At 48.1% G+C, this 13,150-nt stretch overlaps 1 protein-coding gene across 1 annotated transcript in view; it reads left to right on the top strand.

The window, feature by feature from the left end:
• Positions 1-13,150, top strand: part of SUCLG2 (succinate-CoA ligase GDP-forming subunit beta) — a 317,157-nt gene that overhangs the window by 254,854 nt on the left and 49,153 nt on the right. The window contains exon 10 of the mRNA XM_068253828.1: positions 10,049-10,169. Within this exon, the coding sequence (XP_068109929.1) occupies positions 10,049-10,169 (121 nt within the window). The remainder of the gene's footprint in view (positions 1-10,048; positions 10,170-13,150) is intronic.

Raw genomic sequence — 13,150 nt, 5'->3', positions numbered from 1 at the left:
CTTACATGAAAGTTATCTTGTCTTCCCATATCCATTATTTCCGCTCTTCAGAAGAATCCAGAGACTTTTTTTTTTTTTTAATGCCTTCAAGTAATTTGATGAGGTATGCCAGAAAGAAAAACTGGAAGGAGGGGAAGTAGAGAGGGGTGTAAGTTGCTACGCATTTATGGGTCACTAGACTGCCAGTTCCTTCATGATTCTTTTGGAAGTTTATGGATGTCTTTGATTTTTGTGCAAAAATTAACGACTAACATTAGAATCAATCATTTTATTTATTTATTTTTACTACGGTCTCTGTTCTCAATTCCAGCCCCAGGGATGTCCATGGATTGTTATGGATGTAATATGAATCCTGGTGTTAATGGGGGGCAGAAGTAGGCTTATGCTGGGGATACACGGTACGTTTCTGTACCGTGCATCGGCCAGCTGATAATATTCAGCTGGCCCGATCAACCGCTCGACCCGCGCCCGCTCGATTCCCGCCGGTGGACAATGGCAGGGAACCGAGCGGCTGATAAGGATCGCCGGCGGGGACGAGCAGGAATCGATCCACGTGGACAAGTGGGGACGCGGCGGGGACGCGGCTGGAGTCGATCCGGCGGCTAATCGGTCGCCGGATCGACCCGTCTATGCCCAGCATTATGTGTAAATAGGTGCAATGGTAATTTGGGTACCAGGGATAGCCACGAGTAGAAGATTATTGGTAAAATTCAAAGTAGAGTATCGCCCAAATTACCCCCTTCAAATAACATTGCGGTCTATGCGGGCCCATTTGTACCGCCGGCACTCAAATGACTTGCTTCGAGACATTGGGTATGCCAATAAAAATTTGATGGAGGCTTTTAAGTCTACCCCACTTAAAGCCCTTTCTACCTATTTTGTTACTGGAAGCAGGACATCCACCTCAGCTGTCACAACACTTCTGTCTTCTTCCCAACAGACTCCCAATGCCCAGATGTCCAGCTACCTTCTCTCCTTCACACATCTGCCAGTAGTCCCACAAGCAGAGATGCTTTCTCCACAAGTGTAGGGACAATGGAAGCTTTCTGAGTTCGCCTGTCTGCTGAACTGCTCTCTACTTCATGCTGCTGGGCTCCTATAAAAGTATTATTTTTTCAAGGTGATGCCTGGAAGTGCCGAGGCCAATGGTAAAGTCTCACAGCTGACTTATTTTCCTAGTGGCTGCAGATGCAAATGCTGTGTAAGGTCCTCAGCCACTTATGAGCATGCCACAAATGTTGAGCGACAGAACCAGTCAGGCTGGAACAATGTAATTCCGCTCATCTATTTGGTCTACTTGGTCTGTCTGTGCACATGTTACTGATACTTCTACAGGAATCCCTGTATGTGCAGTATCAAAAAGCAGGATGACTATTGGCTGGCCACCCTTCTTGATCACTGCTACAAAGGGAAAATGTCCCGTTTTAGCAAAGCTCACTCACCTAAGCAGAGTAATCCGTGAATGGTTTTGTGAAGAGCTACCCCACCAGTATCTACACAAGGTTGTCAGACAGCCACTGCATTCTACATCTCCTGTACTATCAGCTATAGCACAAGGTCACACACTTCTCCCACCCCTCGCCAAAGGTCTTATGGATGCCTGGATAAATCTACTGCAATGGTCTCAACCATCTGAATTGCAGGGCTATAGCCACAGAGAAAGGCTGTAAAGAATGGTGCACAATTATCTAACCTTTGGTGGGGATGATGCATGTCTGGGCAGCGATGGCCCCATACAGCTTTGGTTGGAACAGGCTTGACAACTGCCCACAATTGCCATATTACCATAGCACGCCACTCAAGTACTTTCTTGCCCTGCATCCAGTGTTCTGTCTGACAGAAACTTCTGTCTTGCTGGCACTGTAGACATGGATAATCGATCACAACTATCAGTGCATAATGTCAATTCACCTAATATTTAAAACAAAAAGGGAACAAGAGGTAGATTATTAACCAGCCACTCACTGCTGATGTCACAGATTGATGCGTAGCTTAAAAATGGTCTGTAAGAATGCATCTGTGGTTTCCTGCTATCTAGCCACATCATAAAGTGTCCATTTCACCAAAGATGAAGCCAGGCAGTTGCCACATGCTTAGGAGGGCTTGTTAGTCGACTCCATAGATTCTCATGTCTTCAGGGACTAGCAGAGAGAGGCCCATTGGTGACACAAGCCAATGCTGCTGAGTTGGTAGGACTGCACACTACAATCCAGGTACACCGCGACCAGTTTAGAGAATCACTTCAAAAATAACAGCAGGTTATGGTCCCCATTTGCTGGACTTTCTAGCCCCACCTGTTCACAGCACTTATGATGAAGGGAAGCCTAATCATGTAATGCTGTTGTCACTACAGCTGGATCCTCATGAGTTACAAGCAAAGAAAGTAGACCCAGGACTCAATCTGGATTATTTTTGGCATCCAGGTAAAGTCTACTTTCTTTGCTTGGATTGCTTACCCCTAAAGGTGGGGGGCACCTGGTTTGTCCACCTCAACCAAAGAATGGTCTGACTTCCACAGGTTGAGTGTGAGATAACTCTGAATATATGGACTTCTCATCAATTACAGGCAAGGGGAACATCTAGCTGTAGTGATGCAAGTGTCATGTGCAAGTGTCATGTGACTGGTCTTCCCTTCAAATCATAAGCACAGGAACCAGCAAACATGACAACAGCTGCTGTTTAAAGCAAAAATATTTGCCTTTCTGAAGAAAATATACAGGGCACCATACAAGATTTAAACCTGCTGTGAAGGTTTAAGATTATGCTTATGGTGCCCATACATGCCCCCTCCCTTTTATACGTAGCCAGGCAGTGCCCCCCCCCCCCCAACCCCGTTTAGGTAGCCAGAAAGTGGTCAGAGATTCCCTGTGCAGGTACACAGTGTGTTCCACCCTAGCTAGCCAGTGGGCCCCCCCCCCCCTTCAGTGTAGGTGTCCCAAGTTGCCCCCCATCCCCTATGCAGAGCCACAGTGGAGCAACAGTTACTCATCTCCCTGAAATCCAGTCACTTCCTCCTGTCTTCTGGGGTGGAGTCTCTATCTCTGTGCTGATATTGCCCTCTGTCATCATGTGACAAAGGGCAATCTTGGCATAGAGATGGACAGCCTCCGAGAACACAAAGAATACAGGCTGCTGACGCTGGATAACAACGAGGTGATTTACAGCTCCGCCTCTTACTCTGTCTGGACCTCCTGGCAGTGTCCACAAGTGTGGCTCAAGGGTTACTGCTAATTGCTGTGAAAAGCAACCCCAAGCTACACTCAGGAATACGGCCAAAGAGGTTAACCATATATTTATTTTTATGCAGATGTTGTAGTGAAGTTTCACTGACCCTTCTACTCATGAGTTATAAAGCAGGGCAGTGACATAGACAACCAATAATTGTGCATGTGTCATTCACAATGGGTTACTTGTATGTTTGCAGCCCCCTGTGCTTCCCGATTCAGCTGTAACAATCAGTGAGATGGGTCTTTATTTGGAATGCTAAACAGTTCTGATTTTGAAAATAAAAAAGTGCCTTTATGTTGAGAGGTTCATCTGTAAAGCAATACAGTACCTGTACTGTGTATAAATATTTTAATCTGTTTGTATAGGCTACTTAAAATGTAGCCTTATTTACTCACTCCCTGTGGTTCGGGAAATAAGGCTGCAGTTCATGCAACCTCACCAACAGTTTAGTAGGGATTAACTAGTTACCTTAATCCCCGAGCCTGAAAATAGGTGTGTGACTGTCCCTCTATCTGGTTGAATTATTTCTCTGTCTCATAAAAATGACAGCCGTAAAGCCCAATCTACACGATACGATTCTTTATACGATTCGATTACGATTCTATTTACGAGTCGATTAAATCCGACATGTCCGATCAGGATTCGATTCGATTCAATTCGATTTGCCATTGCAAAACAATGGCAAATCGAATCGAATCCTGATCGGACATGTCGGATTTAATTGTATCGTAAATAGAATCGTAATCGAATCGTATCGTGTAGTTTGGGCTTTATTAGGCTTCCCTACAACACCCCATGTTGTATTGTGAATCCGTGAGAAACATCATATTACACTGTGCCGTGAAAGCAGGCACCCAAATTGTGAATACAGGTAGTCGCCGGTTAACGAACGAGATTATGACTGTAGGTTCATTCTTAACCTGAATCTGTTCTTAACTCAGAACATTGTGCCTTCTCTGTCACCTGTACCTCCTCTGTGCCTCCAGTGTCTCCCTCTGTGTCACCTCTGCCCTTTGTACCACTTTATACAAGTTTAAAAGCCATTTTATCTTTGATTTTATTAAAATCGATTTTCTCAAAAACTACAAGTCCAATTTGAAATTTTTTTGTGGCTTGTTCCCATGGAAACAGAGAATCCATGCCGTTCCTATCGGCGGGTCATTCTTAAAGAGAATCTGTATTGTTAAAATCGCACAAAAGTAAACATACCAGTGCGTTAGGGGACATCTCCTATTACCCTCTGTCACAATTTCGCCGCTCCTCGCCGCATTAAAAGTGGTTAAACAGTTTTAAAAAATTTTGTTTATAAACAAACAAAATGGCCACCAAAACAGGAAGTAGGTTGATGTACAGTATGTCCACACATAGAAAATACATTCATACACAAGCAGGCTGTATACACCCTTCCTTTTAAATCTCAAGAGATCATTTGTGTGTTTCTTTCCCCCTGCAGCTATCTTCCACTGAAGTGTCAGGCTATTTCTTCCTGCAGAGTGCAGACAGCTCTGCCTGTATGTAATTCCTCAGTATGTGAAAGCCCAGCCAGCTCAGAGGAGGGTTTATCCATCTTGTAAAAGATAAGAGAGAAGAGAGAAGCTGCCCTAATCTAAATAATACACAGGCAGTGTGCAGAGAGGGGCCTGGAGGGGGAAGATGCATCACAGAACCACAACACTGAAGAACTTGGCAGCCTTCCAGACACAGGCTGACAAGTCTGACAAGAGAGAGATAAGTTGATTTATTACAGAGATGGTGATAGTAGAACGTGCTGCAGTAAGCCAGAACACATCAGAATAGCTTTTGGAACTTGTGGGATGATAAAAAACAGGATGCAATTTTTGTTACGGAGTCTCTTTAAGTCGGGCGTTCGTAAGTCGGGGACTACCTGTACTAGATAAATCTTACAATAATAAAGCCGGGTCTACACTGAGCGATCCGGCGGCTCGATTAGCCGCCGGATCTACTCTGTCGCATCCCCGCTTGTCCGCGCGTGCATCGGATTCGATCCCCCTCATCCCCGCTGGCACCGCTTATCTTCCGCTCGATTCCCCGCCATTGTTCGCTCGCGGGGAAACGGCCGCGGCGAGATCGGACCTGTCGGATCTTATCAATCGAACCGCATCAGCGGTTCGATTGAAAAGACACATCGTGCCATGTAGAGCCCGGCTTAACAGATGAACTTAACTAAATGGGATGAAACTCCACAATGACTGAAAAAATTAAATCATCCAATAAGAAATTATTTGTTTAGCTTACCTATCCTGCTGTTTATAGTAGAAGAAGGGAGGGAACACCGAGAGCCCAATATAGTGTAGTATGTACTGGTAATTGTAATATGTTAAGAGTACAAAAGTAAATACTCACAAACCAGGGTTACCTCAAAGGCAAACACTGTAACTGCAGGTGAGGAGATTAGATCTGTCCCCATCCAGGATTAAGAAGTCGCTCTCTGTAGATAGGAAAAAGGGGGTATATCGCCCCTTCACCAGGGGTGGACACAAGTATTTTATGTAGTAAACAGAGGCACCAAAAGAGTAAAAATGAACTAAAATTGTTAAAAATTGCTTGGAAGGCAGCGGTGGACCTCCATAAAGCAGACACTTAAACTGTCAATTTCAAAATGACATAAATTAATTACATACTCCACAAAGTGTTGCAACGTGTTTCACAGGTATAATCCTGCTTCTTCAGGCAATTATAAAGGTATAAAAGTATAAACTGAAAATCAGAGACAAACAATGGTACATCAGAACCATATACTATAAATAATATTACTGGTAGAACATATGTAATTGCATATAAATAGGTTGGTATAACTCATTTGGTCCATTTATAAGAATACATAAGCAATACACCTCTGTGCTAGTGTTAAATTTAAGATAATAATGCTATTAATATACTGAGGGACTGAGCTGTAGTGATAAGATAAGGGTATGTAAAAAGGTGAACAGCAGTAATCTATTTGTGGCTATAACCAGTAGAGATAGGGCCCAGTGGACAGAGAGTATTAAAAAACTTATTTATTAAAACCCCTTAACCTCTTGACAACCAGCTAACGCCGATCGGCGTAAACTGGTCGTCTGCGGGTTATCATGGAAACGGCCGATCGATCTAGCGGCCTTTCCATGTCAGTTCACGGAGGGTGTCTCCGTGAACAGCCGGAGAGCCGCCGATCGCGGCTCGCCGGCAAAATGTAAACACGCGGGGAAGAAATCCCCGCTGTTTACATCATACGGCGCTGCTGCGCAGCAGCGCCGTAGGGCAGATCGGCGATCCCCGGCCTCTGATTGGCCGGGGACCGCCGGCATCTGATAGGCGGAAGCCTATCCTTCAATGCGCAGGACGGAACTCCGTCCTGCGCATTAGGGAGAGAGGGAGGGAGGGAGGGAGGTAAGGAGGCAGAGGGCGGAAATGGCTGCGGAGGGGGGCTCTGAGGAGCCCCCCCCGCAAAACGCAGATGGCCGGCGGCGATCAGACCCCCCCCCCCCCCGGCAAGACATCCCCCTAGTGGGGAAAAAAGGGGGGAAGTCTGATCACCCTGGCATAATACTGATCTGTGCTGCGGGCTGGAGAGCCCACGCAGCACAGATCAGGCAAATCACCCCTGGTCGGCAAGTGGTTAAGGTAGCCATACACTGGTCGATTTGCCATTAGATTGACCAGCTGACAGATCCCTATCTGATCGAATCTGATCAGAGAGGGATCGTATGGCTGCCTTTACTGCAAACAGATTGTGAATCGATTTCAGCCTGAAACCGATCACAATCTGTGGAGCCGCCACTGCCGCCTGTCCCCCCCCCCCCTCTACCCCCCCCCCCCCCCCCCCCCCCCGTGCATACATTACCTGACGCTGGCTCCCGGGCATCTTCTCCGCATCTTCTCTACGCTGCACCCGCTCCATCCCGGCGCTTCCTGTGTCACTCCGTGACCAGGAAGTTCAAATAGAGCGCCCTCTATTTGAACTTCCTGGTCACTGCAGTGACAGGAAGCGCCGGGATGGAGCGGGTGCAGCGCGGAGAAGACGCCCGGGAGCCAGCGTCAGGTAATGTATACCTGATCGGATCGGCCGCCGCTAGCGACGCGCTCCCTACCCGCGTGCGATCGAGGGTAATTTCCCGCAGGGCGCGATCGACGGACCGATCCGATTTCGGGAGGAAATCGGGTCGGCGGGACCGTTTAGCGCGAACGATTGGCAGCAGATTCGATCCCAGGATCAAATCTGCTGTCGAAACGGCCGCCAATCGGGCCAGTGTATGGCCACCTTTAAGGACCAGACACTTTTTCCATTCAGACCACTGCAGCTTTAACGGTTTATTGCTCGGTCATACAATCTACTATCTAAATTAATTTTACCTCCTTTTCTTGTCACTAATACAGCTTTCTTTTGGTGCTATTTGATTGCTCCTGTAACCCTGTAAAGCCTGAAGGTGCTCATAGGACTTTGGGCCCCTTCGTGCACCTAGGCTGCAAAAACGTGTCACACATGTGGTATAGCCGTACTCAGGAGAAATAGTATAATGTGTTTTGGGGTGTATTTTTACACATACCCATGCTGGGTGGGAGAAATTTCTCTGTAAATGAGATTTTTTTTACACACAGTTGTCCATTTACAGAAATATTTCTCCCACCCAGCATGGGTATGTGTAAAAATACACCCCAAAACAAATTATACTACTTCTGAGTACGGCGATACCACATGTGTGACACTTTTTTGCAGCCTAGGTGCGCTAAGGGGCCCAACGTCCTATGAGTATCTTTAGGATTTCACAGGTCATTTTGAGGCATTTGGTTTCTAGACTACTCCTCACGGTTTAGGGCCCCTAAAATGCCAGGGCAGTATAGGAACCCCACAAGTGACCCCATTTTAGAAAGAAGACACCGCAAGGTTTTCCGTTAGGTGTATGGTGAGTTCATAGAAGATTTTATTTTTTGTCACAAGTTAGTGGAAATTGATTTTTATTGTTTTTTTTTCACAGTGTCATTTTCCACTAACTAAAAATAAAATCTTCTATGAACTCACCATACACCTACCCGAATACCTTGGGGTGTCTTCCTATACTGCCCTGGCATTTTAGAGGCCCAAAACCGCGAGGAGTAGTCTAGAAACCAAATGCCTCAAAATGACTGTTCAGGGGTATAAGCATCTGCAAATTTTGATGACAGGTGGTCTATGAGGGGTCGAATTTTGTGGAACCGGTCATAAGCAGGGTGGCCTCTTAGATGACAGGTTGTATTGGCACTGAAGTGCAAGAAGCGCAGCATGTTCTCAAATCGTGACCTGGACATGGCAGCAGTGAACATGGACATGTGATGTATTGGGTGCGTAGACCAATAAGACCGCAATACATTCTTTTTGACTAGACCCATGTTAAGGAGAAGGCCCCAAAAATGTTACATTCAGAAACTTGGAGTGGTTTCCACCGAAAAGGCTGGGCATGGTAGCTTCTTGGATTGGCGGTTGCGTATTGTGTGGCATAACGGTTGGTCTCAGCCACAATTAAGTCGTAGAGACCAGCAGTGATCAGAAAAAAAAAAATTCTGTCACTGCGGTGGGGCGGGTGAGGGTTTGGCCGTGTGATCAGAAGCCCGCAGGGGGCAGATTAGGGCCTGATCTGATGGATAGGAGTGCTAGGTGGTGACAGGAGGTGATTGATGGGTGTCTCAGGGGGCGATTAGAGGGGAGAATATATGCAATCAATGCACTGGGGAGGTGATCGGAAGGGGGTCTGAGGGAGATCTGAGGGTTTGGCCAAGTGATCAGGAGCCCACACGGGGCAAATTAGGGCCTGATCTGATGGGTAACTGTGCTAGGGGGTGACAGGAGGTGATTGATGGGTGTCTCAGGGTGTGATTAGAGGGGGGAATAGATGCAAGCAATGCACTGGGGAGTTGATCGGGGGGGTCTGAGGGTGTGGGCGGGTAATTGGGTGCCCGCAAGGGGCAGATTAGGGTCTGATCTGATGGGTAGCAGTGACAGGGGGTGACGGGGGGATTGATAGGTGATCAGGGTGTGATTAGAGGGGAGAATAGATGCAAGCAATGCACTGGCGAGGTGATCGGGGGAGTCTGAGGGCGATCTAAGAGTGTGGGCAGGTAATTGGGTGCCCGCAGGGGGCAGATTAGGGTCTGACCTGATCGGTAGCAGTGACAGGGGGTCATTGATGGGTCAATGATGGGTGGGGGATTAGAGGGGAGAACAGATGTAAAGAATGCACTTGGGAGGTGATCTGAGGGTGTGTGCGGGTGATCAGGTGCCCGCAAGGGGCGGGTTAGGGTCTGATCTGATGGGTGGCAGTGACGGGGTGATTGACAGGTGATTGACAGCTGATCAGTGGGTGATTACAGGGGAGAATAGATGTATACAGTACACAGGGGGGGGGGGGTCTGGGGAGGATCTGAGGGTGTTGGTGGGGGGTGATCAGGAGCCCCCAGGGAGCAGTTTAGGACCTGATCTAAAATATAGCGTTGACAGATAGTGACGGGGGTGATTGATGGGTCTAGTGATGCTGTAGCTATAGTTCCACACACGGTTTGAGGAATAAACCCAACCTGCCATGGAACAAGATCACCCATGTTGGGAGACCGATACAGGTATTCCCACTTTTCCTTTTACCAATGCGTTAGGTTTGTGTAATTCTATATCTATACATGCCTGTATATGTTTAGCTCAGCTTGAAGAAGCTCTCATGACCTGTTGCCCCCATTTTGTTCATTGCCGTTTATTAGCTGTAGTGTTGACATTAGATTTGCCAATATGTTCTTAATTTAAAAAGGATGTAACCTTTAGATATTGACAGAAGGATTTTCTTGTGTCTTTCAGGTGGAGGCCATTCTCATTAACATTTTTGGAGGAATTGTAAATTGTGCCATCATAGCCAATGGCATAACGAAGGCTTGTCGGGAGCTGGAACTCAAAGTGCCACTGATTGTCAGACTTGAAGGTGAGCATTTCACATGGGACATTTACCTGTTCCTCTCGGGCTAAAAGTTCAAAGTATGTGCCAAATGAGCACATTTGGATACATTCACTTGTATGTTTAAAACTAGCTGGCAAATGCCTGTATCGGCTGAATCTGTCATGTCAGCAGATACCGTTGGATCTTCTTTCTGGCCTTTCATTAAAACCCAACTTGGAGTACCCAAATGTTATCTTTGTTTCCTTTTCATCAAATTAAGCTTTTGACACAAGATGTCCAATTTTGAAAAGTGTTGCCACTTAACTTGAAGTAGCCCAGTTTATGGAATGAACCGCAGGCTCTGCAGGTGGTTCTGCTGATTGGTGGCCAAGCCTCCCGGTGGTGCTCATACTGCAAGAGGGTGGTGAACTCTAAGAAGATCCCAGCTTTTAGTTCTGGCAATCTGTGTTGCAGGGCATAGCTATTGAGAAAGGTCCAGACTAAGTACATTAGACGTGATTTGGCTCACATTAGCTAGTCAAGAAGCTTGTAGACACAGTGGCGGACACAGCCAGCAGTGGGCCCCTGTGCAAAATTGTAATTGAGGGACCCCTATGACCTGCGGTGCGCGTAGCGCGCCGCGGCAAAAAATAGGTGTGGATAGAACCCAAAAAATGGGCGTGGCAATGACTGGATGAGGGCGGAGCTAACTAACTTAAAGCGAACCTGGGGTGAGGGTTTATTTCCTTTTAAACAATACTAGTTGCCTGCTGGCCCTGCTGATCTATTTGGCTGCAGTAATAAACTGAATTACACCAGCAACAAGCATGCAGCTAATCTTCTCAGTTCTGACAATATTGTCAGAAACCCCTGACCTGCTGCATGCTTGTTCAGGGTCTATGGTTGAAATAATAAGAGGCAGAGGACCAGCACGGCAGCCAGGCAACTGGTATTGCTTAAAAGGAGAGAAATATGGCAGCCTCAAGATTATTCTCACCTCAGGTTCCCTTGAAAAGTGCAACGCAAAGACAGTGGGCCCAAGTATTGGTGACCCTTTCCCCAGAAAATTCACATAATTGTGCAGGTTTTCTCAAGAAAATACACATCATGTCGGCAGATATGCCCAGAAAATACGTGCAATCATGTCGGCAGATACGCCCAGAAAATACGTGCAATCATTTCGGCAGATATGCCCAGAAAATACGTGCAATCATTTCGGCAGATATGCCCAGAAAATACGTGCAATCAAATCGGCAGATATGCCCAGAAAATACATGCAATCAAGTCGGCAGATATGCCCAGAAAATACGTGCAATCAAGTCGGCAGATATGCCCAGAAAATATGTGCAATCAAGTCGGCAGATATGCCCAGAAAATATGTGCAATCATGTCTGCAGATATGCCCAGAAAATATGTGCAATCATGTCGGCAGATATGCCCAGAAAATACATGCAATCATGTCGGCAGATATGCCCAGAAAATACGTGCAATCAAGTCGGCAGATATGCCCAGAAAATACGTGCAATCAAGTCGGCAGATATGCCCAGAAAATACGTGCAATCATGTCGGCAGATATGCCCAGAAAATACGTGCAATCAAGTCGGCAGATATGCCCAGAAAATACGTGCAATCAAGTCGGCAGATATGCCCAGAAAATACGTGCAATCAAGTCGGCAGATATGCCCAGAAAATACATGCAATCATGTCGGCAGATTTGCGCAGAAAATACATGCAATCATGTGGCAGACCTGCCCAGAACATACACCTGCTAATATAAATAAAAAAACAAAAAAATTTACTCACCTGCAGCAGCAGACCTCCTGTCCCAGCCTCCATCCGGCGCGCAGCTCCCATGGGTGGTTGGGTGGATAGGTAGCCTGGTGGGTGGGTGAGTGGGTGGGTGGGTAGGTAGCCTGGTGGGTGGGTTGGTAACTAGCCCGGTAGGTAGGTAGCCTGGTGGGTGGGTAGGTAGGTAGCCTGGTGAGTGGGTGGGTAGGTAGGTAGCCTGGTGGGTGGGTTGGTAACTAGCCCGGTAGGTAGCTGGGTGGGTGGGTAGGTAGGTAGCCGGGTGGGTGGTTAGGTAGGTAGCCGGGTGGGTGGTTAGGTAGGTAGCCGGGTGGGTGGTTAGGTAGGTAGCCGGGTGGGTAGGTAGGTAGGAAGCCTGGTGGGTGGGTATGTAGCCGGGTGGGTAGGTAGGAAGCCTGGTGGGTAGGTAGGTAGCCGGGTAGGTAGGTAGCCGGGTGGGTAGGTAGCCTGGTGGGTGGTTAGGTAGGTAGCCTGGTGGGTAGGTAGGTAGCCAGGTGGGTGGTTAGGTAGGTAGCCGGGTGGGTAGGTAGGTAGGAAGCCTGGTGGGTGGGTAGGTAGCCGGGTGGGTGGTTAGGTAGCCGGATGGGTGGGTAGGTAGCCGGTTGGGTAGGTAGCCGGGTGGGTGGGTAGGTAGCCGGGTGGGTGGGTAGGTAGGTAGGTGGGTAGGTAGGTAGGTAGCCGGGTGGGTAGGTAGGTAGGAAGCCTGGTGGGTAGGTAGGTAGCCGAGTGGGTGGGTAGGTAGGTAGGAAGCCTGGTGGGTGGGTAGGTAGCCGGGTGGGTAGGTGGTTAGGTAGCCGGGTGGGTGGGTAGGTAGGAAGCCAGGTGGGTGGTTAGGTAGCCGGGTGGGTAGGTAGGTAGGAAGCCTGGTGGGTGGTTAGGTAGCCGGGTGGGTAGGTAGGAAGGAAGCCGGGTGGGTAGGCAGGTAGCCCTTTGAGTATCCGGGTGGGGGGCCCGACTCCCATCCTCCCTCCCTTCCTCACCTCGGAGGGCCCCCCTTTCGATATGCGCGGCGGGAGAGCGAGCGAGCGGCAAATGCAGGAAGTCTTCAGGGCTCCAGGCAGACGCTAAAGGCCCAGCCGCTTGGTCTCCAATATGTCGCCAACTCTGTCGACATATTGGAGACCAAGCGGCTGCCGGCGGAGCCCTCTAGCGTCTGCCTGGAGACCCGGATTTGCCGCTCGCCGCGCATACCGGGAGGGGGGCCCCCCGAGGTGAGGGAG

Source organism: Hyperolius riggenbachi, chromosome 9 (assembly GCF_040937935.1).
Source record: "Hyperolius riggenbachi isolate aHypRig1 chromosome 9, aHypRig1.pri, whole genome shotgun sequence".
In the NCBI taxonomy this organism is placed as follows: Eukaryota; Metazoa; Chordata; class Amphibia; order Anura; family Hyperoliidae; genus Hyperolius; species Hyperolius riggenbachi.
This window is presented reverse-complemented; position numbering and strand designations above follow the sequence as displayed.